This window comes from Phoxinus phoxinus (assembly GCF_949152265.1).
Source record: "Phoxinus phoxinus genome assembly, chromosome: 11".
Taxonomy (NCBI): Eukaryota; Metazoa; Chordata; class Actinopteri; order Cypriniformes; family Leuciscidae; genus Phoxinus; species Phoxinus phoxinus.
The window spans coordinates 25,949,630-25,973,709 of NC_136886.1; the positions used below are offsets into that span (position 1 = coordinate 25,949,630).

Consider the following 24,080-nt stretch of genomic DNA (forward strand, 5'->3'; position numbering starts at 1 on the left):
ACAGTAAATTTATTCTGCTATACAAGCAGCACATTGACTACTCTAAAATATATCCAAGTTTAATTGTCCCTTGAGAAGATATATTAAAATGTTTACTGAAATGTGAGGGATGTACTCCCTTTTGTGAGATGCACATATGCATATACATTCTTTGTGAATCAAACCCATGACTTTGGTGTTATTAATGCCATGCTGTACTGTTAGAGTAACAGGAACAAGGGTTTTGAAATCTAATACACCAACTAGCATATAGCATTATTTAGATTTTTCTTTCATAATAGAGCATGACATGAATCTCACCATACATAAGCTTCACAACACTTCTGGGCCTGGTTTCACAGACATGGCTTAGATTAAGCTGGGATTAGGCCTTAGTTTAATTAGGACATTTAAGTGGCTTTTATAAATTTGCCTTAGTGCCATAGTTTTCTCTCAAGATGCACACCAGTTTTCTGATATATTTTAAGATATGTCATTGCAAGTTGCTTTCAGTCAAGACAGCTCAAACATGCATTCTAGTCTAGGGAATAGGCTTAAGCCTCATCTGTGAAACTGGGAGCTGGAGTCGTGGATTTGCAGGCTTATTTGCTGGTCTCTTCGATGTCCTCTGAGCGTTTGAGCCCACTGTGCACCTGCAGCCACTATTGTTCTATTGTAATGTGACACGTGTCGTGCAGCTGAGCGTGGGGGCCGTGAAGGCATCATGGGCCCTAATTAACACATTGGATATTCGCTCTGTTGAAAAAAAAAAAGAAAGACCTAAAATAAACACAAACATGTTTTGTGCTGTAGTGTAGTTGTAGAGTAGTATGTTAATTTTTGGTTAAGTGTCAATGGAAAGGATTTTGTTCCACTTTGGTCTGTTTGACTGTGCTTTTCATCTGCTTTTTGTATGGATCAGTGAGCCGCACACCTGCAATTGAAGTGCATGACCGCATTTATGATGATCTCTCTTTTTCTGTTTCAGATGCTTTTGTCAACAGTCAGGAATGGACGCTCAGTCGCGCAGTACCGGAGCTCAAAGTGGTGAGTCCAGTCACCGATGTTTAATGTTTGCCTTTACAAATAAAAATCATAATAGAAGCTTTTTTTGCATCATTTAATTGCTTGTATTAGTGTTGCATGCTTGTCACCTCAAAACGGCTTCAATCAGGTCGAATTCAGTGTTTCTTAGAAAGTAAATTTGCTTAAACTCTTTTTTTACACTCTAGTTTATTTGTCGGTTCACTAATAATACATATATACAATTCCCTTCTCTTCAATTAATTCCTTTCACATTGTCATTTCCTCTACATCTCAAATTATGTCTGTCTTGATAACATTCTGGACAATTATGAGGGTGAAAATAACATTATACCAGTTTTAAAATAAAATGGCTGACATGTCTTGCTGTGGCTAATCCAATAATTATAATTTAATGAATCCAAAAGTCAAGTAAACAATAATACATTTTGCATAATTTAAAAAAGTACAGCTTGTTTGGAAATTACCTTATTAAATGACCTTATTTACCTAAATTTAACTTTTTCTTTTAACATAACATCTCATATCTCATCCTTGGAATACAAGTACAATAACTTTATGAAAAAAACATTATAAGAGTCAAAGTATTGCTTGATGGTGTTACTGACTCTACAATCATGGGACAGTTAAAACATTTTGAAAAATGTAATTAAATGTCTCTTTTTATATATATTTTTTAATAGTTTCAGATATCAAGGATAAAACAATACAATGTATAGAAGTTATTTGAAATGATCGTTGATCGTTGTAATGTGGTCTTCATATAACAAAGGATACAAATAAAATGTTACTTCTAATACAACTCAAACCCCTTTTTTACTTTTACATTTTTTTTTTTTTGAAACATTTAGATGCTCCGCACTCAACAAAGGTTATAAAACCATGTTAACTATGTTTAGTCCCACAATCATCTGGAATCACCCCATGGAATTATGATTATTAGGACTTGCTTGATGTATAAGCCGAGCCAAAATATCACGTAGTAAAGGACCCCTAATAATACTTTGTTTGTTTGTGTGCAGGGCATTGTGGGTAACTTGGCCAGTGGGAAATCTGCACTGGTGCACCGGTATCTGACGGGGACTTATGTGCAGGAAGAAAGCCCTGAAGGTAGGTGTTGTAGCATCAAATGGTGAAATACCCTTTTAACTCTTAGGTTTGAAAAAATAATCATCTTGTGCACAAGCGATATTATTAACAGTTTATAGTACTCGCTTTGATGCTTTTGAAAGACTTTACTATGGCGTACGTGCTATTCTGTTCTTAAAGTTATGTGTAAATACAGTTAATATTCCTCTAGTTTTCAGTACTACCGAGGCATAGGCTAGACACACTTCTTTTTCTACTTTCAGCTTTCTCCTTCTCTTATTCTCTCTCTCGCACACCTGCTGTTAGTATGTTAGTACGGTACAGTTGTGCCGGAGGACTCTGCCATACTCTCCATGTATAATTGAGAACATTCAAGGCACGCCGCCAGACCACCACAATATGCACTCTTCCCCGGGCGAGGATCTACTTTCAAAAGCTCCCCGTGTCAATATTTCATGTCCTTTATGACTGTTATTACGTAGTCATGTTAAACCGGCCTTTCAAATGGCTGCCTCACAAAGCAGGGTTTGTAGTTTAGGTATTCATTTTAAAATCAGGGCTTTTCTTTAAAGATCGAAATTTGTTTAAGCAGCGTTTAGTACGATTGGGCTTAACTGCAGTAATCTGAAGGCCTGAGGGTCTCGTAGAGAGCATGAGGTCACAGGAGAGGGAGTTTGGTGGGCCGACGGGCACTAATCATGTCTCGTCCTCTCCTTTGCACTTCATTGTATAAAACTCAAGCCACTGCATACCAGCGGTCAACCAGGAAATCACCCTGCAAGAAAAAACCCTCAGAAATGTCAATTGCCTGTTTGCTGCAGTGGATTATAGCACAGAGTGCCAAAAGAAACTTAGCGCGACATCAGAGACCGTTGAAGTGTGTGCCTTGCTAAGCTTAAGCGACACGGTTGAATTGTTCACGTTTGAGGCCAACACGTCATCTTATGTTAGAAGCGCCGCTAAACTCAAATTTGCAGTGACGTTATGTCACATTTCCGCAACAGAAAACGGATTTGAATTTCCAAATTTAGATTCCAGTAAAACTACCATGCCCCTAAAATGTTTTCCTACTCTTCTTTTTTGAAGTTTCACTATTCTGGGTTTAAAAATAGTGTTTCCTAGCTTTGGTAGAGTAACCCCAACCTCAAAACCGCTAAGTAGAGCTGGAGCAGATTTTTACAGAGCACTCTGCAAAGAAAGCAGGCGGCCGCATGGGTTTTGCTCTGTCCCTCCCTTCTATCACACATACTACATGAATAGACGCATTCTCAGAACTCATTAAGAGATATTATCACAAGGCCAATTGTGTGACTGTGTGTGTATGTTTACACAAGAAGGAAGAAAAATCCCTAAAGGCTTTGTGGTCTCGACACAGACCCAGCCTTTACCATTTCAAAACCCAGAACCCCTATATGGGTAAATAACAGAGTTTTTGCTTATGCCGCCACAATCGTGTTTGATTTAGAAATGCAGCTCTGCTGGGATCAGCAGTTTGGTGCAATTGTGCAGACCAGTCCCTCTGGCATGGGAAAAAAACAACACTTCTATCAATGTAAAATATCACATTTAGACTTTAAATCTTTTCCAAATGGGGTTTTACCCGGCAAACCATTAAATCTAGATAAACTGTTTCACCATCCTGACACATTTCTGCTCTGCATGCTTTATCTTTTCGTTAAATGGGTCAGTGTCAAATAAAAATATAAAAAAAATCTAAAATACGTTTGCCAAGTTCTTAGAAACTTTCAAGAAAGGTTTAAATTCATCTAACTAAAAATGACATGTGGTGTAACCTTTAAGTAAAAAGTCATAAAGTAATATTTTCCTCACACCTTGAATGTGTGTCAGTGTTTTTACAAATATCGTAAATGATTAATTCATATATATATATATCACATTTTCACAAATGACAACTTTTTTTGTGGAGGCAGACCATGTGCCATTTTAAATACTTGTGTGGTCATAAAAAGGTCTAATTATGTCATATTTTATGAGACCTCCAGTCATGAAGGTCTATAGGGGTCCTCTCAATTATTTAATTTCCTGTTTTTTGTTTTCCCCCTGCATGCTTCTGCATGTTGGTTGCACCACATGACTTTGATTTGGCACACTAAAGTTTTTTTTTTTTTTTTAACAACTACTTCACTGCTTTTCTCTAAGAAATAAAAATAAAATATTTTGCTAAACTACTAATGATTTTATTCAATAAATTATTTTATTTTTCTTTTATTGTGATATCAGGACAGTTGTATCATCCTGTTCACTGTCAGTCCAATCCGATTTTTTTTGTGCAAATCAGATTTAGCAAGTGTGAACGGCCAAAATAAATGCTTTTCAAGCTACATTCATATGTGGTTTGAAATCCTATTTAAATCACATTTCTGGAAATCCGTTTTATTCTGACTGCTCTGATGGGATTTTGCATGGATTATGTGACTGTCTCATGGCACGTAAAACGTAAACGTCAGACGTATTTATAGGAAAAATTCTGATAGTCGCTGCAGAAATAAGGTTGCATTGTTGCAAAGTGCCGGACGAGCAGAAAATGACAATATAACACAGATTTTTTTTTAAAAGATTGAGACGACAGTACAGAGTAAAGCTGCTCATACCAGCCTCCAACGTTTCTTCCAGCGCAGCGGTTACACACTGTCATGTTGTAAATAAGATGACGTCTATATTGCAAACCCCTCCATGTTGCGGTTGTTGTTTTTGGCGTATACCTACCAAACGCTACATCATTGCCATATAAATCAATGCAGATATTCCGGAAAGAGCGGCATGGGACACACACATCGGATCTGAACAGTTGCGACACACTGTGGACAGTCAATAATTTTAGATCAGATTCCAATTGGATACACAACTATTTGTATGAGTGAATTGCATTTGGAATGAACTAATAGATTGCGAGTTGCGTCATTGACCTCAATGCTCCGCTGGCATGCATTACATGAGCGTGTGCGATAGTATGTGCCCCTTTCAGCTGTATTGACCTGACCGTGTCCTCAGGACAGACGTGTTTGATCTGTTCAGATACACACATACAGAAGCCCCATGACTTTAGATAAGATTGTGATGAATGAATGAAAGTTATGCTTCTCTCTCTCTCAGTCTCTCTCTCTCTCTTTCATTCTCTCTTTGTCCTGCTGTGTTTAATTTCTTAACTGTGACTGTGCATGTTTAGCTTGGCTGCTTTTTGATTTGAGTTTTGTTTATTCTCTCTTTCCTTGGTCTCTTCTTTAACTAGCTGACGTGGACGCAGGTAACTATTTGCTCTCTTTTTCAACGTCTGATATTTTCTTCTTGGGGAAGGTCTTTCATAGTGCAAGAGAGTTGAACAGGTGGACTCTCCCCTCTGTGGCTTGTGTAACAGCACATTCTTCATCAGGTTTCCATTTAGATGCATTGTTTTGCTCACAAACGATCTGCATCATATTTAAAGTCTTGAAGTAGAGACGTATCTATTCCACACGGCCTCTCTTTACTCACCACAAAGCTTTAAACCGATCAAGCCACAGAACAGGAGGTTCCACTCCACTCCTCTCATAATGCCACTGTAGTTTTGCCATCTTCCATTTCATTCATTTCCTTAATGAACCACCAATGACACCAAAGCACTAAGCGTTATAGGTCACTGTACATCAAGACTGTTGTTGCACTGTGCGTTCTATCAAAAACTGTTCTTTTCACACGAGTTTGTCGAGATGAGCTATCAGAGACATGAAACTCAAGCGTGTTTTTACCCAGCTGACGTCAACTCCATGGAGAAAGAACCTAGAGTGTAATTAACCGATGGGTGTGTATCTTTCCCTCACTGTGCACTTCTCTCTCGCTCTATATTTTCAACAAATATATAAATAACTGGGTCCAGACTATATGCTGAGTATTAGCTGTCCTGAAGCTGGTCCTCTTCCTCTTCCTTTATAGCACAAACAGGCAAACCGTGTCATTACGGAAAAGCTTGCCGTCCCCTCCAGCCGTACCGTCATACCCGAAAAGACTAACCCAATCCTCTTTTTTAACCTGCCGACTTTCGTAAAGCGCATGAACTTTGACTTTCATATTATTGTCCACGTTTGGTTCAGCAGAGGAGCAGAATTTAAAAACACTTCATCCAGATGGAAAAATGGAAACGGAGTCTGTAACTGTATTTTGAACATCTTCTCTTTAGTGTAATATCTTTTTTTAGAGATTATGATTATTTGCTTTATTACTAAATCATGGGTTTTCAAACTTTGTTTCCAACTATGATCTCATTGCCAAGGCCCTAAAAAAAAAAAAAAAAAACTTTTATACTGTGTGAGGAAAAATAGTGTGATATTAGTTTCAAATTACAAATAATTTGCATTGATACATTAAAGCCAAAATCTAGAAAATGTGGTTAATTCATATATAAAAATATTTTAAATAATTATTCAAATGTATTTGTGTAGTGCTTTTCACAATATTGTGATGATAATAATATGTCAATATTTAGACTTTTTTCCTTCTGAAATGTTCCCTTAGTAGCCTATTGTGACCCCCACCCAGTAAATAATCCTAAACTTAGAACAGTGTTTCTCAAAGTGTGCCATATTTTTTGAGTGGAGTTTAAAGAAGATATAAAGGGAGGCATGATTATAATTGTTTGAGAACCACTGGCTTGGAACAATAAAAATATAACATTTCTGTAACATTGCTTGAACATAAATGGCTATCTAAAAAAAAAAAAATCAATTTTATTGACAATTTGACATGATTAGGTGGACCATATCTCCAGATGACCAAGGAATGTCGTTTTAGGATACGAAGTGAGAGTGAGGCTCTCTCAGGCCTTCGGTACACAAGCCGATTAGCCATGTAGAGCTGCGATAAGGTTAAGAAGACCCTCTAACATCTCCAGGAATCCCCTCTGATCCTCTTATGTTTCAGCAAGCCAACCAACCAACAGTCACCCTCCCCTCTTCCCCTGAGAGAAGTCTCTGTCACACTCTGTCCTCTGATCTCTGACGTGTTGACCTTTAACATTCTCTATCGTCAGACTGGATGTTTGAAAACAACATTTTTTTAGTTGACACCTAATTACTCCATGGGTTCAAATACTTTTTTTTGGCTGAACCCTGTGGGCAGAAAACTTCATCTATGCATTTCAGGCACAAGGGTGTTTGTCCAGGCTGCATATTATATTGTGAGAAACTCACGTTAATAAGGTTTTGACCAGTGGTTCTCAACTTTTTTTGAATTGGCCACCTTCATTGTCCAACACAATGTTCAAAGGCTCCTCATTCAAGAGACAGTGTGATAGTTCTTCTGGTATATTCTGCTGAAATTACAAAGCTGCCTTTTCAAAAAAAAAATGTAAATTAACTTAACAGAACCTTGGATTGTCAATATATTACATTAATGAACCACATTTTTCCTTCTGAAGGGAATAGTAATCACTACTACAGTTGTTGGGTGGAAAAAATATATATATTAGTTAGTTTATTATTTAAAAAATAACTTTATTTAAATAACTTTAATGAATGAATATCGGAATAAATTCTGGAATTTAATCATCATTCTAACTTGTGAATAATAGTTCCTACATCGTTCCATTTAATGTTCCTTTTAATATTAAGGAAAAAATATTTGGCAAAAAAAAAAGAAAAGAAACAATTTCGTTGCTATATTGAGATGATTTCTCTACGAACTTTTATTTAAACAATTCTGACGCAAGGTATTTTTACACTAACTTTTAAGTCTCTTTAGAGGTGGCATAAATGCAATTTATCTATATAATAAATATCAGTATTAAACGGAAAAAAATTGGTAACGTATTCCATTCATTCATTTATTTTTTATGAAATACTACTGTACAAATTCATAAATGTGTGTCTACACACTGGTCGTTTCTCAACATCAGTTATTGTACGTCATCATCAACGCCAAAGTACGGTTCCAGTCCTCAAGAACGCAGGAAAGTAACCGGATGTGTTCCTGACCTGAGGGAATCAGGAAGATTCTCACTTAAGAGATTCCCACAGAAAAATTGCAAATACGTGACAGCTCGTGAAATTTTAATAACGTTATAAATACCTGGAGAAAGTCTTCAGTACTTATTAATTGGCATGTTTGCAAGAATCTTAAGGTTAATAAAGCGTAACATTATAAATACACATGCTCATTTAAAACAAAAAGATATAAAATGATAATTAAATATTTGAATAGGTTATGACATCTGTGATGTTCTGTTTAATTGATTGTGCATTGGATGGTGCTGTCCTGCTGCCTATTACGTCCTGGTCCGTTCACAGCACATCTCAATTCTCACAAAGATGCATTCTGTGTCCTCGTGTCCTTCAGAGTTTGTTCTTTCAAGGTAGCCTGGCAAGACCGGTCTCCACAAGAGCGCAAGTCTGTTCTTTGCATTCTCAGAATTGAGAAACAGCCTTTTGTCATTTGAACAACCAGTCAGTAAGTACACTATGAGCGTGAGCACATTTTACGAGCGTGAAGCACAACACGAGACAGTATGTTCTATGCTGTGTGATTTTGATTCACTAAATTGACCCAGGTTGTATATGAAGAATCAGCTCTTTGAAAAAAAAAAAAAAAAGAGATTCAATATGAATAAATATAATTAAATAATCGTATACAGGAATACCAAAACTTGAAATCCTTTGCGGATTTGGAATTATAATGGAGAGAAGTTGCAAAAAAGCAGTGTAGCGCACCATTTATTTAATAAATTGTTACAGTACGGTACTCGCTTTTTGAATATTAACTCTGATTTGTCGATCAAATTATTTACCCAATAAAGTAATGAGAAAATAACCAGATGATACACATACCCTTCTCCGTTTCCATGTCAATCAACAGTCCACCAATCATCTCATTTTAGAAGTAGTAACTGTATTCGCATCATCAGGCTCTTTAAATTGATTGGCTGCTTCTGTTGGACAGGAGGGCGTTTTAAAAAGGAGATCGTGGTGGATGGACAAAGTTTCCTCCTCCTAATCCGGGATGAAGGGGGACCTCCGGAGGCTCAGGTAGGAAGTACAGCGCACGATGATTCACTATGTTGTGTCTGAACTCTGGATGGCGTAGCTAAAACAATAGATTAGTTTTGTTTTACAGAGCCGCTTGAGTGGAAACCATGATGTAAAAGAGTTTACATGAGGTTGATCACGTTTATTTAGACCAACTGATTTTCTGTTAGTCATAAAATGCAAACAGGAAGTCACTTGGATGCTTTCTCATGGTCAGTGAAATATAAATTTTATGGTGCGTCTCAATTCACTTCCTAGTTCAGTAAGTGCACTTTAGACTTTTAACCATATAAATCCTGTGAGCATGGGTCGCTCTATGGTTTCACTCACCCAAACTGTTAAGTCTCTCAAAAAATATGAAAATGTATGAAGACAAACTGACAAAGCCTAATTTTTCTGTCCTTAAAAGGTAAGATGGTATTTTCCATCTAAAAACAAAACAAAAACAACATGAATTATTTTAATATTTTAGTTTAAATTGTTTTGTCATGTGCTTTTGTAATTTTATAGTTTATTTATTTATTTAATTGCATTTTGGTTTAATTGTATTTTTATTTCACTTTTAGTTTTTATTTATTTCCAGTTAATAATTGTATTGCTTCAACTTATTTACTGCCTGTTTTCTGCCAAGGCAACATTTACAATATTAGTTTTTCATCTAATATTTTGATTTGGCATAATGGCAATGTTGTTGATAATTGATAAATACCCACTGTAATTTAATGTATGGCTTTTAAATAATTTCATAGGTAATAGTCATCTGTGTCCCAATGTGTAGTGGTTCAAAGCCCTTGCTAGTACAAAAGTTCACATTCACAATAATCCCATCGCAGGGAATGGGGAGCGGAATGAGCCCGCCTACGATTCTATGATGAAATACTGTATAAGTGCGGCCTATTTTTAACAATGTTACTTGAAGAATATTTCTCTCTCACTTTCTAAATTGTTCCCACTCTCTCAATCATTCTCTCTCAGTTTGCATTGTGGGTGGATGCGGTGATATTTGTGTTCAGTCTGGAAGATGAGATCAGCTTTCAGACGGTCTACCACTACTATAGTCGCATGGCCAACTACCGCAACACAGCAGAGGTGCCCCTGGTGCTTGTGGGAACTCAGGGTAAGTGTAGGCACACTATACATCATATGACAACAACTCGCACTCAAATTCCAAGGCCATATTTTTTAGTGGTTTGGCAACAAATTTAAAGACCGGTTTGACTAGACAGAATTTCTGTATATATTTTCAGGGGTTTGTTTGGTCAGTTTTTAATTATTATTATTACAATTAACACAAACTCCTCAGATGCATTAAGCTACAACTGTGTGGGTAAACATTATTTATAGATCTTTTTACATGTACACTACCGTTCAAAAGTTTAGAGTTGATTTTTGTTTTTTTGTTTGGAAAGTCTCTTATGCTCACCAAGACAGCAAAAACCGTAATATTGTGAAATATCATCAATTTAAAATAAAGTTTTTCTATTTTAACGCTGCAGTCGGTAACTTTTTTTTTTGTGTGTTTAAAATTGTATTTAAATACAAATATTCTATAATGACCGAGTAAATCATGAATCCATTTTCTAAACCGTGTTTTTGTCTTATCGTGAATCACTACGGTACACATTTAATATGTGTTTATATTCAGACTTGTTCTGCGTGACTCGTCATAGACATAAACAGAGAGAAGTAGCTCCGGCTACAATGTTCTTCCGCAAGACGCATGCAGTTCTTCTGTTTATTAACCGCTATAGCGTCAAAAGTTACGGACTGTAGCTTTAAGATATTTTAAAACAATATAGTATCCTGTGATGTATGAATGTGCCCGAAGCCAAATTCAGAAAGAATTTAACGGATTATATAGTTCCACAATTATATAGTTGGGTAATTATATTGAATAGCCTATAATTTGCGGGCATCAGGGAGCCACTAGTAAATTGTTTTTAAATGGACACTAGTTTCTTACTTTCGCTTTTGAGTTTGTGATCTCACGTACTGACCACAGATTTGACAAGATCAGATATTTGTCCGACACTCAGGATCTGTTGCTCACCTAATCCTCCGACATGGTATTGTCAGCCATTTGTCCTTACTATCTTCACATAAGTGAAATCTGATGTACTGTAATGTATCCGATTACTGCAGTAAGCCTAATCGTGTCCCTCTAGGGACTCCATATTCATTTTCCGTGCCTTTCCGAATTCGGCATTGGGCGCATCCCTACTGTGAAGGCACAGCTGAATTTCATCAGCCATTAGTCTGTTTTTTTTATGGTTATAAACAGCATTTATTAAAATAGAAATCTTTTGTAATATTTTAGATTTTTTTACTACAAATTTTGATCAATTGCTTGATAAAAATATTTATTTCCCGATTTTTTTATTTTTTTATTTTTTTTATAAATCTTACTTTCACCAAACTTTTAAACACAAATATACATATTTAAAATATTAAGTAATGACAAAAATGATACCCTATACACTACTTGTGTTTTAAGTATATGAACACAAGGGGGTGCCACACTATAATCAATGGAAGATTGTTCATAAATATGTCCACAAGATGATTTGATGTATTTGAATTCTCTCACATTTGATGAAAGGAATTTCTTAAACATTAATTATTTTCACCAGTGTTAGTGTACTTATTTTTTTGTCTCGTCCTATCTATTCACAGATGCAATCAGTGCAGCTAACCCTCGTGTCATCGACGACACACGCGCTCGCAAACTGTCCAACGACCTGAAGAGGTGCACGTATTACGAGACCTGTGCTACCTACGGCCTCAATGTGGAGCGCGTCTTCCAGGATGGTGAGTCTCTTCATACTGTCTTAAATAGGATGATGTGTGAGTTGTCAAATGAATGTTTAAACACCTAAACAAACACAAGGTCATCAATGGTGGTTTTAATTCAGTGTTCAAAAGTGTCAATTGTACGTCACCTCTGTTAGATCAGATTGTTTGCAGCACCAGTTGTAACAGTGCATGCTTGGATAACCGTTACTTGCACATGATGTGGGTTTCAGCATAAGAAAATGGAGGCAGAAAGTGCAAGGTGACTTTGCTGTTGAATAGCTGGCTCAATCTGGCTTAATCGGCTCTTAATTACAAGCTAAATGGTCCATCTCGTCTTGTTTGGCTCTGTGTGGTATAGAGATCGCTGTGGTGTTCTGTGTGCTGGCGTTTGCTTGGGCACTTTCAGAAAAGCATGATTTAAGGGCTTCATTAAACCTTTTGGAAGTTGTTTTGTTTATTTGCTCTCTGAACTGTTGAGATCAGTGAGAACATAATATTCTCGGACAGATAAAGCGAGGATGAAGTTGTGAGATCTGTGCTCCACTAGGGGGCGCAATGTGTTAAGAAATGAGCCTCATTTCAGAAGATTTTTTGGATGTGCTTATGGGTTTTCCTTGTTGGAAAATTGGAATTCTGTTTATTGTATGTTTTGACAGACTGGATGTTCCATTTATTCTACATATATTATCATGCTGGGAATTTTAACAAGTAATTTATATTTATGCTCCTGGCAATGGATTTGTTACTAAAATAGCTTTCAAGTGTTTTTGAGTGCATAATATGTAAACTGCTAGTACCATAAAGTTACAAAGCAAATATAAAGTTGAAAACGGAAACCTGTGTTTAAAACCGAAATCCCAGACATTGATAATTGTTGATAATTGATAAAAAGACATTGTTACTGTTTCAAATAAATACAGTTAAAAAAAAAAAGTTATATTCATGTCATGTGACACTGTAGACTGGAGTAATGATGCTGAAAATTTAGCTTTGCCCTCACATGAATAAGTTGTATTGTAAAATAAATTGAAATAGAAAACAGAAATAATACATTGAAATAACAGGTGAAGTAACTATAATTTTGTATATATTAGGCATAAAAGTATATATTTGTTTTTTATTATATAAAATATATTTTTAAAGTCATTCTTTCTCATCTCGATTTGAGAAAACAAAATACAGTGACTCCTGGAGCCACGGTGCAGAACATGTAAAAATACTTAGATTACCTACACATGGTAGCAGTAAATGCTAACATTTTAAGGGTGTACTGTGTTCACACTTGTAGTTTGGTTATTTTGGTCCGTACCAAATAAAGAATACATTTAGTCGCTTAGCATTCACATTGTCATTTTTTAACACTAAACCAAAGGATACAAAACAACAACAAACCAACTCGTCTGTAAAACATAATCTTTTGGACTGCACAATCTTTAATGTTATAAATCAGCGCTTATAAGGACTTATTTATGGATCCAGATTTTAAAAATGTTTTAAGCACAAGTACATTATTAAAGAACCTTTTATAGAATTGTACTCATTTTGTACATATTTTTTTCATTATTTTTAGTTTTTATTATGTCTTTTTGTTTTCATTATATTATACTTATGATGCTATGTTGTTAAGTGTTTAATATGTATCTGTCATATAATAGCCGTTGATGCTGATATGGCAATAAATTCAAATACCACTACCGGTACTACAAAACAACAACAACAACAACAAAACGTATTTGATGTATATTTTGTGACGGAACTTACAGAATCTCCAAAACAATGCTGTATGCTGGGCTAAATGCACTCATTGTATGTGCATATATGATGGTATTTTACCAGCTGAGAACTCATGAAGAGCTTATCAAATGTGTAAAGGTGTCAAAACAGCGCCGGGAATTCCTCTGTTGCACACAAACGAAGATCTAAACTCGGTTTCCGACACCTGTACTGTATTGGACAACGATGATGCATTCTCACATCTTGTGACATCAAATCCTGTTTTTGGTTAATTTAGATGTCTTTGGTCTGTTGCGTTCATATTTCATATTTCACACCATATTTAATTTGGAAGCGAAACCGGGACCCACCTTTTCAGGGATCTTTGTAAACTTGTTTGGGTGCGCACCAGGGTTTGGATGGCAGCGTTCACACTTATTCAAATGAACCACAGCAATCGCACTAAACCTGCCAAGTGTGAGCACACCCTAAATGTACAATACATACAAGTAGCAAACTTGTATTACTTACATTTATGAACACTTCCGTGTCTTCAGTAGTCAACCTTTAAGGTATTTCTTAAGTCGTTAGAATGGAAATGGTTCTTCTGTCCTCACCGAGGAACAAGAAAGAAGACATTTTTGGACCTGGTTAAGTGAACCCATCATGTAGAGAGCTGGGAGAGCTAGATGACTGCCGTAGCAAGGCTTGCTCTGAGATGCCATGATGGGTTGTGGATGGTGGAGGCGGCCATTAGAAACAATGCTAACAGAGTTGATCTTGCCAGCTACAAGCATCCATTGTATAGACCTGAGGAAACATGAGAGATTATTAAGAAAAGAAATCCAATAAAACCATTAATTCAAAACGACACTATTTCTAACCTTTCTCTGAAGTCGCCCTTCCATATTGATAATATACAGTGAATGTTTGTCGTTGTGATGTTTGTGTTTTTCTACGTAACTCTGTTGTGTTTGTATGTCTGTGTTGTTTGCATGCGGCTTTACGTGGGTTTTGTGTATTTGCACATGCAGATGTGTGTGTGTGTGGCTGGGCGGCAGATGCACGCAGCTCTTCAAGGCTGAACCGTTCAGCGCTCCGTCCAGGAGGGAGATTTACACTCTAAACGCTCAGCTATTATCTTCTTAATTATTACACTGTTGGCTGCAGCCAAGACTGCTGTAATTGAACCGTGTGTGTAAAAAGAGTGGCTGCATGTCTGTGTGATGGCCAAGCTCATCAGCAGCACTAAATGAGAGCAAGAAAAGGCTAAATTCCTGATCATTACTGACGCTGTCTCTTCGCATCTCTCATTTCATTATCCTCAATTAATCATGCATTCTAATTATCCACTGTAGTGGAATTTATTGATGAGTACCAAAATGATTATTTTAATGTTTTGTGTTGCATTGATTGCATAGCAACTACCCAGAGGTGTGTGTGTGTGTGTGTGTGTGTGCCACTCATTCCCATTTTGTTTGCCTGATTTGGGCCTATTTTTGTCATTACTACTCATGTGATAATAATTAAAGAGTTTTAATCATTGGCTCACTGCATATTTACAGGCTCTGTATGTTTCTGTGAGGGAACTGGACAATAGCTGTTGATATTTAAGATAATCTCAAATTAGAAACAGTATGAATGGAACTTAAGTCAGTTTGACTCCATAATCATATCACACTGGAACAATGTATATTTGTGTGTGTGTGTCATTCTGCTATTTAATGAGAGAGAGAAAAGTATACTGTCTGACTTTGTTAAAATACAGTTTAATATAATGTATTGTAATATAATATTGGTTGATATAATACAACATAACATTTAACATATCTGCTTTATCAAAAGGTGTGCCTATTATTCTTCTTTCTTCTTATTATCATCATCATATAAAATGAAAAGTAAAATATATATTTTCAGACTTATGTCATTGTTCAACGTGAAATAAATATTGTGATACACTATTGTACCAGGTCAACTTTTCTTGAAGCAGTTCTGCTTTGTTCGTTTTCTCGATTGATTTGAGAGATTCAGCGGAGTATTAATGCAAGTACAGTTTTCTTTTTATATAATTTTTTTTTATAAAGAAGCATTATGCCCATTGATTTGCACTGCAGTTTTATGCTTGTTTGATCACCTTGGGTTACTTTCTGTCACAATCCATTATTACTCACTCGAAATTCATAATTCCTAATGGGACAAAAGTCTATATATACAAGTTTGTTCATGTTTAAGAACAGGGCTCAAGCTCCTCATGGCCTTTTGCCTCTAATAAATGATAATTGTCTTTGGTTGAGCATGCAGTAATATAATGACCTGAATTGCCATAAATCAAATAATGCAGGCGAGCGAGTTGCATTGCTTTCCCAGAATCATAGAGATGCCAACACGCAAATAACAAGAACATTAACCATTAAAAATAATTGGTGCACTAGTTATCGGCATTAGATTTATGTAACAAAGTGTTTACGAGATGGCCAGTGGAGAAATAAAGTGAGGCAATTTATTCAGTCAGGGTCAGCTGAGGGTTTACCCGAGTAGTAGTTTTTTGTTGTTGTGCTTTCCTATATGACCCACTGTTTAAATCGAATCCACGGTTCTGAGCGTGCAGCTGGACGTGGGTGCGTGCGTATTTCTACGCCTACAGAGTGTGTGTATGTGTTTGTCTGTGGTACTTGGGTAGAGGAGAGGGGTCCTGACAGTTCCCCAGCCTGCGTCCATCAGCGTGCTAATTTAATTATCCTAATTACCCCCCCCCCCCCCCCATGCCTCCCCGCGCGCGCTGGCTTGTCACATTGTCAGAGTGAGGATGTAGAGCTTTGTTAGCGTACGCTAACAGCTAACGAGATCTGCTGTGCACTTCCTCCTTTCTTTTTCATTCTCACTATTTATATCTCCATCTCTTCCATAGGCCCCTGTGGTTTGACCATTACTTTCATTGTTAATGTCATATATTTTGTATTGGAGTTATTAGTTAAGTTGTTGTTGCTGTTTTAAAATTGTCATCAAAAGTGTTGAGGACCATGATGGCACATGTGGGTTATTTGTAGAATATATTATCAGTAGTTTATTTTTATTTGATTAGTGTATTAAAACTGAAATGTGCAATAACAAATAGACAGACAATAACATTATGATTATAAATGTCCAAAATATCATTAGTTTCAATTGTTGTGCTTATTTTTTTTAACATGCAAGCTCTCTTTAACTCTTACACATTGGGTCGAGGCTGCAATCAATTTTTGCTGACTTAAGTGCTTAAATTAACTTGATTTGTTTATTTTGATAACTTCATCCATACAATTAATCTGCTACTGTCAGTCTTGGGATTCTGTGGATCGACAACTACTTCACAACATGTGACCTAGTGGTTTTGAGAACCAGGGGTTCTGGCTCTAGTCTGCCATTACTTTACAATAACGTTAATTTCATTAACCTTAGTTAGGTAACACAAACTAGCCTGTATTAATCTAGATTACTGTTAATTTCTTCATATACTAATATATATATCATACATTTTTAATGTTGAATGAACTATAATGTATTTATTAACATGCAATACAGTTCAAAATCTTGGGGTCAAAGTTTTTTTTAAATGTTTTTCTAAGTAGTCTCATCAAACGTACATTTATTTGATCAACAATACAGCAGAACAGTAATATTGTGAAATGTTATTACAATTCAAAATGAAAGTATTTTCAGCATCATTACTCCAGTTTTCAGTGTGATGGTGACGTGACCCTTCAGAAATCATAAAATGCTGATTTGCTGCTCAAGAATCTTATCGTATTAACAATGTTCAAAACAGTTGTGCTGCTTAATATATTTGTGGAAACTGTGATAGGCTACTTCTTAATTTGTTTTATTCTTTGATGAAAAGAAAGTTCAAAGGAACATTGTTTATTGTAAATAGAATTTTTGTGTTACTTTTGATCATTTTAATGTGTCCTTAATTATTTGCATTAATAATAATAATAATAAAGTATAAATGATTTGAGAACTTACTGATCCCAAACGTTTGAGCAGAAGTGTAGAATAATAAATGCGATGTTGTTCATTCTTAGTTCACGGTACTTTAGCTAGCTATATATATATATATATATATATGTATGTATGTATCTTTGTTTTTGTCTGGGTTATTGCACTGGGATGGTCAATTTTTTTTCTGTCATATTTACTGTATTTTATCACATTGCTCAGAACAGTCTTCATTTGGGGAGAGAAAACTCCACAGTTCTCTCGTATCTACGTCAGGACCCAGTCAGGACTCACAGCTGTCCAATCAGATCAGTTTAGCTGTGTACATTTGTGATGGATAGAGAGTGAAAAAAGCTGTCAGCGTGTCATAACTATCACTGTTACACCTGTGGCTTAATTCCCTGCATGCGGCACGTAAACGGTTGGGGTTTTGTGTGGATGCGAGTCTGTGTTTACTCGAGTGTGTATTTTGTCTTGTATAGCAGGTCTAATTACTGAACAGTAAGTGCAGGAGCTCTTGGACCTTTATACAAGATTCCTGGCGGGTGGTTCATCTGCCCTGCTCTCCTCCAGCTCATTAGCTAATATTTATAGCACACTGCTACTAACCGCTCTGACAGCAGCCTGATAATCATACCCTGTCTTTATTTAGTCTGACTTACCTGTTCAGTCCATTCTCCCTTTGCACGTTGTGGTCTCTCTTCATCTTTGCTCATTTCTCTCTGGGGGTCGAGGATAAAGGTCAGTCTGTTGTATCAGCTCAGCGTTTAGAAGAGAGGTCACAACCTGTGTTGCGGAGTCGGGGGTCCAGGTCTTTGTTCAGCAGGGTTCTCTGATCTGTTGACCTCAAGGTAGTGTAATTGAGTGAATGAATAAACACCGCAACATGATAATAAATTAGAGCAAGATAATGATTGTGGATTAATAGTAGAGCTGCACGATTCTGAATAAAATGTGACCCTGGATCACAAAACCAGTCACAAGTAGCACGGGTATATTTGTGCCAACAGCCAACATTGTATGGGTATATTCTTTTATGCCAAAAATCATTAGGAGATTAATTAAAGATCATGTTCCATGAAGATATTTAGTAAATTTCCTACCGTAAATATATAAAACATTTGTTTTTGTGAGTGAATGCAGCACAATAGCGAACATAAATGGACAACTTTAAAAGCGATTTTCTCAATGTTTAGATTTTTTTTCACCCTCGGATTCTTAGATTTTCGGGACATTATCTCGGCCAAATATTGTCCTTTCCTAACAAACTATACATCAATGTAAAGCTTATTTATTCATTTATTCAAAAAAATTTACCCATGTGAATGTTTTGTGGTCCAGGGTCACAAATGAGAATCATGATTTTTTCGTTTAAAATAGAGATCAGGATTCTGGAAAGGCAACTAAACAGAAATCTATTAAAAAATATTTATTTAATTTGAGTTAATAAAAAATAAAAAAGTTTGAATGAATAATTCAATGACTCACTCATAAAGACTTCACTTGTTTCATTACTGCATGAATGATTCATTGACAAATACATTTTAGTCACTTGTCGCCACCTACTGCCATTATACATGTGTGGAAGTAACCTGACTATTGTGTGCACTTTGTCCCAATTGCGGCAGAAATGTATTCTAACAGGATTTGCAAAAGCAATAGCAGTGTTTTATAAGTGTGCAGGTGTATAAATAACTACTGACAAATGTCCTCAATGTATTGTATAGCCGCGAATATTCTTATTGGCTTTAATAGAAGGCACAATCATCTAAAATCTGAAGAGAAGAGAAGCTCCAGTGGAGTGAATGGTCCTATTCTATGATGGCTTTGCTTCTGCTTCTCAGACCTCCTGCCATAAATCTGATCAAACGGGAAATGTTTCCGGCAGGATAAATGGCTGCCTCTCACAGGGGAGCCAAGATTGATAGTCAAAGTTAAATTGTATTAGCTGTGCAGTTTAAATATTTAACCCAGTCTTATCATAACTGCTCTTAACACTTAAAGTAAAATACAGCAGGGGTGTCTGGAGAGGGATCTGTGGACATATATCTCTCACCACCTCCATGCTCCTGCAGTGCTATTGTCCAATAATACTTAAATGGCTTGACTTATTATGAATGGTCATTATAAAGCTCTCTAGAAGATTCGGGGTGATAACAGAGTTAAGTGTTTTCATGGAGGCCACTGCGGGTTTGGGAGCTGCATTGCTGTTAACATAAGGGTCAATGACATAATGCTCTATTTTTTTTGTACAAATCTATTAATTTAAATTCCTATCTGTTTATATAACGCGTGCACACAATGACTTGAATACACTTTTTATAATGAGCGTGTTTTTCATTTCTCATTTTTTGACGTGCATAAAATAAAAATGTCAGTGTCATATCAACTGTCATATCAAGAAGAAAAAGCCTCATTAAAAGAATGAAAGTAAAAAATAGTTTGAAAATGTTTTCACTCTATAACTAATATATATATATATATATATGTATAATACCAAAATCAAACATAAAACAGGTGAACACAAAAAAAATAACCCCTGCAGACCCTCAAAAAAGTAAATTAGCCTGTTAAAATATCAGATATGACAAAGAAAAAAGAAATTAGATATTATGTAATTATAAATTTATTGTGTTTGAAATGCTTTTTACCTTGAAAATTATTACCGGTATTCAAAAATATATTTGTAACGCTTTCCCCGCCATTGACGGAATTCTCTGTCATTTATGGCGCAACTTTTCCCCGCCATTGACGGAATTTTTCGGGCGTTTTGTTTTACCTTTGAGGGGACTATTACACATCTTCATCTTCGCATCAAAACGCAGGCAAACAAGCAATAAGCATCAAGCAATCATCAAACATTAAATAGCATATAAATAAAAACTGCCAAATGTTGGCGATTGAAATGTCGAAGCCATGAAGAGTTATAGGACTGTGCAAGCTTTGGGTGTGTTGATGGACGTGATCTACAGTCTGTTTTGACCATCGTTCTGAGTCCGATCTGGAACATGATTTTTCTCAGCTTTTGGTTCAACATTTTGCTTTTATTTTTAATTTTTTATGAAACTTACCCACATTCAAGTGTTGATAAAAAAAAGTATGCATGAAGCTAGATTACAATTTTATTTTTTTAAAGCTCTGTTCTTTCTTTTGATATATTGTATGTTCAGATATAATAAAACAAAATATTCTTTGGGCCATGAAAGTTTTGTGAAAATTATAAAAAATGCTGGTGCTGGCTGGAAATTTTTTAGGAAACTTCTGGCGGGGAAAGAGTTAAGATGCGCACACGCATACAAGGTGAACATTACAGTATTAATGTAATTACTTTCCTTGAAAAATTCTAGGTTTTTAAAAACCATATAAAATCAACATGGACACGAGACACGAGGATTTTTCCTTTGCTTTATTGTGGATGTTTATAACAGTTTGTCACAATAGTGCCGCTGCGGCTTCTCTTTCCTCTCATTTGTTGAAATGAGAGGAGCTGCTCGTTTATGATTATAATTAGCCGATTAGCGTGGTAGCGTGTCACGACGAGTCTAAATAAACACAGCTGCACAGCTTTTCTCTCGGAGCGGCAGATGGGACAGGGAGAGCATGAGACTATTGCGTTGAGAGAATTTTTTAGCAGAGTAGCATGCCGTTTGCCCTTGGACAGTGATCTGATCTCTCACCTGAAGGTAAATGTTTATGACGGAATCATAATTAAAACTCAGACGTTTAATAGGTCCAATTAAAACAATGACTTCATTTACAGCGGAATGAGAGCCGGCCCTATTTATTGGGAAGTGGAGTAATTGAGTTCTGGGCACTTGGACCGTTAACTCCCTCCTGCCTCCTGAGAGCCACCTCAGTTTCAGGGATTGAGGAAGTTTCTGAACACTAGAGGGCGAGTGTTTTGTGCTCGAGGGAAAATGAATCGAATCGCTATTATGTTCGGATGAGTGTTTAATCAGAGGATTTCATTTTTGCATTGACAGTTCACAACTTAAGAGTTACTGTTAAGTTCTGAGAGGGAATAAAAAGCCACTCTCTACACTTCTTTCCTCGGCGTGTGTCTGTTTTACGGGATTAATGGGTTAAAGAATGAGCGGTTCTCCGTAAGCTTCTCTCCACATGATGGGATCAATGTCGTTAGCCGCGAGATGAGGAAGCGGTAGAATATTTCTCCGTGGGCCGAGCGCAGATTGCCACAGGGGCCGTCAACCGATCGATAGGGACAGAGGCGAGCGATTGACTGACACCGCCCTTTTCCTGGCACGGGCAGAGCATCGGGGGGAAAAGAGAAATGGCCGAGGGAGGGGAAATGTTGAAATAATAGGCCTTGGAGGCTTTGAGTGCGGGGCGAGTGCTTGCCTGTGGAGGAGAGTGATGGGCAAATTAGGAGCGGCCTGGGTTGGCGATTCTCCACACACACACACACACACACACACGCACACACACACACGCACACACACACACACACGCACACACACACACACAGGGGTAATAAAGTAGACCACTTTACCCATCTAACTACAAACGAATCTAGCGTTGTGTTCTCTGCACACTTGTTGTTGGTCCTTCTCCATAATGCAAAAACTCCCTCTGACCTTTTCCATTTCTTTGTATTTTCAGTGGCTCAGAAAATAGTTGCATCCCGGAAGAAGCAACAACTCTCAATCGGACCCTGTAAGTCACTGCCCAATTCTCCAAGCCACTCCTCAGTCTGCGCAGCGCCTGTGTCTGCAGTGCATATCAGTCAGGTGAGTCTCACACACTTAACCCTTCCTGTTGGGTTGGGTTGTGACCTGTTCGATTTGAAACATTTGTTCAATTATTTATTGAAATGTTGTGAACGATTTCTTTTTTCTTATTATTTAGGGTTATGAGTGTGCATTCAAAGGGTTTGGATGTCTTTTGGAAAGGCTGGTCAACTTGTGTTTCAACATTTGTGTTGGAGTCAAATTGACCCAATTGGTTTCCATGCAAAACCAGTCTGGTGTAAAAAAAAAAAAAAAAAAAACCTTTTATTGTATCTTGTCAAACACTCAAACATGTAAAATACATGTAAAATTGTTAAATTTAAGACTCAAATTTTACTCGTCAATTGAAGTCTCGTCTTCTGAATAATCCAAGGCAAATTCACTGTTTCTTTATCTGTTTTATCGCCCTGCTGACAGTAATCCTCTTCCGCATGGCTCAGTCCTCATTGACTTCTCATTAGCAGTGTACAAGTGAGCCTGTGTATGCGCAGCCAAGCTTAGAGAGGCTTAGGTGAAGCTCAGAAAAAAGGAGGCCTATGGTGTTTCTTTGTAACACAAGATTATTTTCTTGCTTTTCTTGCTAAGTCATTCTCGCTCTGTGTGTGTTACAGACCAGTAATGGTGGAGGCAGTTTGAGCGATTACTCTTCTTCCGTTCCCTCCACTCCCAGTACCAGTCAGAAGGAACTGCGTATCGATGTACCCCAAACTGCCAACACCCCTACACCCGTCCGCAAACAGTCCAAGCGACGCTCCAACCTCTTTACGGTCAGTCTGCTCTCCTATTAGACATAATGGCGTGATTTATAATTGTTAATTCGTTTCTTAACTTTATAAGTAAAATGACAAAACTACAATAACAGCAGTTCATTTAATTGCATTTAAATAAAGTGAATACAACATCAACAAAAATAAATATAATTGATACATTTTTATATTTTTTTCATTGTTTTATTAATATATTTATTTGTATGTACAATTCTGTTCAAATGATTGGGCTCAGTAAGTTTCAAAGAATTTAATACTTCAGCAAGGATGCTTTAATGTCGCAAATTATTTCTGTTTCATCAAAGAATCCTCACAAAAAAGAATCACATTTACACAAAATATTAAGTAACACAACTGTTTTAAGCGTTAATAATAATAAGTAAGAATAATGACGATGGTGAGCATGTTCTGGTGAGACGACTTTCAAACATATTACAAAATCTTACCAACGTCAAACTTTGAATATATATATATATTGGGGCTGTCAAAAGTTTAATCGCGATTAATCGCATTCAAAATAAAAGTTGTATAATTATTATGTATATATAAATACACTACACACAAGCATGTATATATTTAAGAATTTTTTTAAATATTTATATATAAAATATTTATATATAATATAAATAATATCAAAGTATATACAGTATATAAATGCAAATATTGCTTAAATATATACATGAATGTGTGTGTATTTATATATACATAATAATTATACACAGTACACACACATATATTATGTAAACACAAACTTTTATTTTGAATGCGATTAATCGTGATTAATCTTTTGACAGCCCTAAATATATATATATATATATATATATATACACACACACACACACATTTTATATGATCAGTAACCCCTTTAAATGGATAGCCATTCTTCCGGTCTTGTAAGCTCTTTAGTAGTGTACGTCCTGCACATGTACTACATGTCTTGCTTTCAAGAAGTTGGGGGG

General features: G+C 36.3%; 1 protein-coding gene across 5 annotated transcripts in view; it reads left to right on the forward strand.

The window, feature by feature from the left end:
• Positions 1-24,080, forward strand: part of agap1 (ArfGAP with GTPase domain, ankyrin repeat and PH domain 1) — a 175,592-nt gene that overhangs the window by 82,703 nt on the left and 68,809 nt on the right. For 3 of the 5 annotated variants that reach the window (XM_079629328.1, XM_079629330.1, XM_079629326.1), the window contains exons 2-9: positions 968-1,026; positions 2,046-2,133; positions 5,363-5,377; positions 9,040-9,125; positions 10,101-10,242; positions 11,799-11,933; positions 22,227-22,354; positions 22,966-23,121. In XM_079629328.1, coding sequence (XP_079485454.1) covers positions 968-1,026; positions 2,046-2,133; positions 5,363-5,377; positions 9,040-9,125; positions 10,101-10,242; positions 11,799-11,933; positions 22,227-22,354; positions 22,966-23,121 — 809 coding nt within the window. The remainder of the gene's footprint in view (positions 1-967; positions 1,027-2,045; positions 2,134-5,362; positions 5,378-9,039; positions 9,126-10,100; positions 10,243-11,798; positions 11,934-22,226; positions 22,355-22,965; positions 23,122-24,080) is intronic. The other 2 variants (XM_079629329.1, XM_079629327.1) reach the window with 1 other exon arrangement.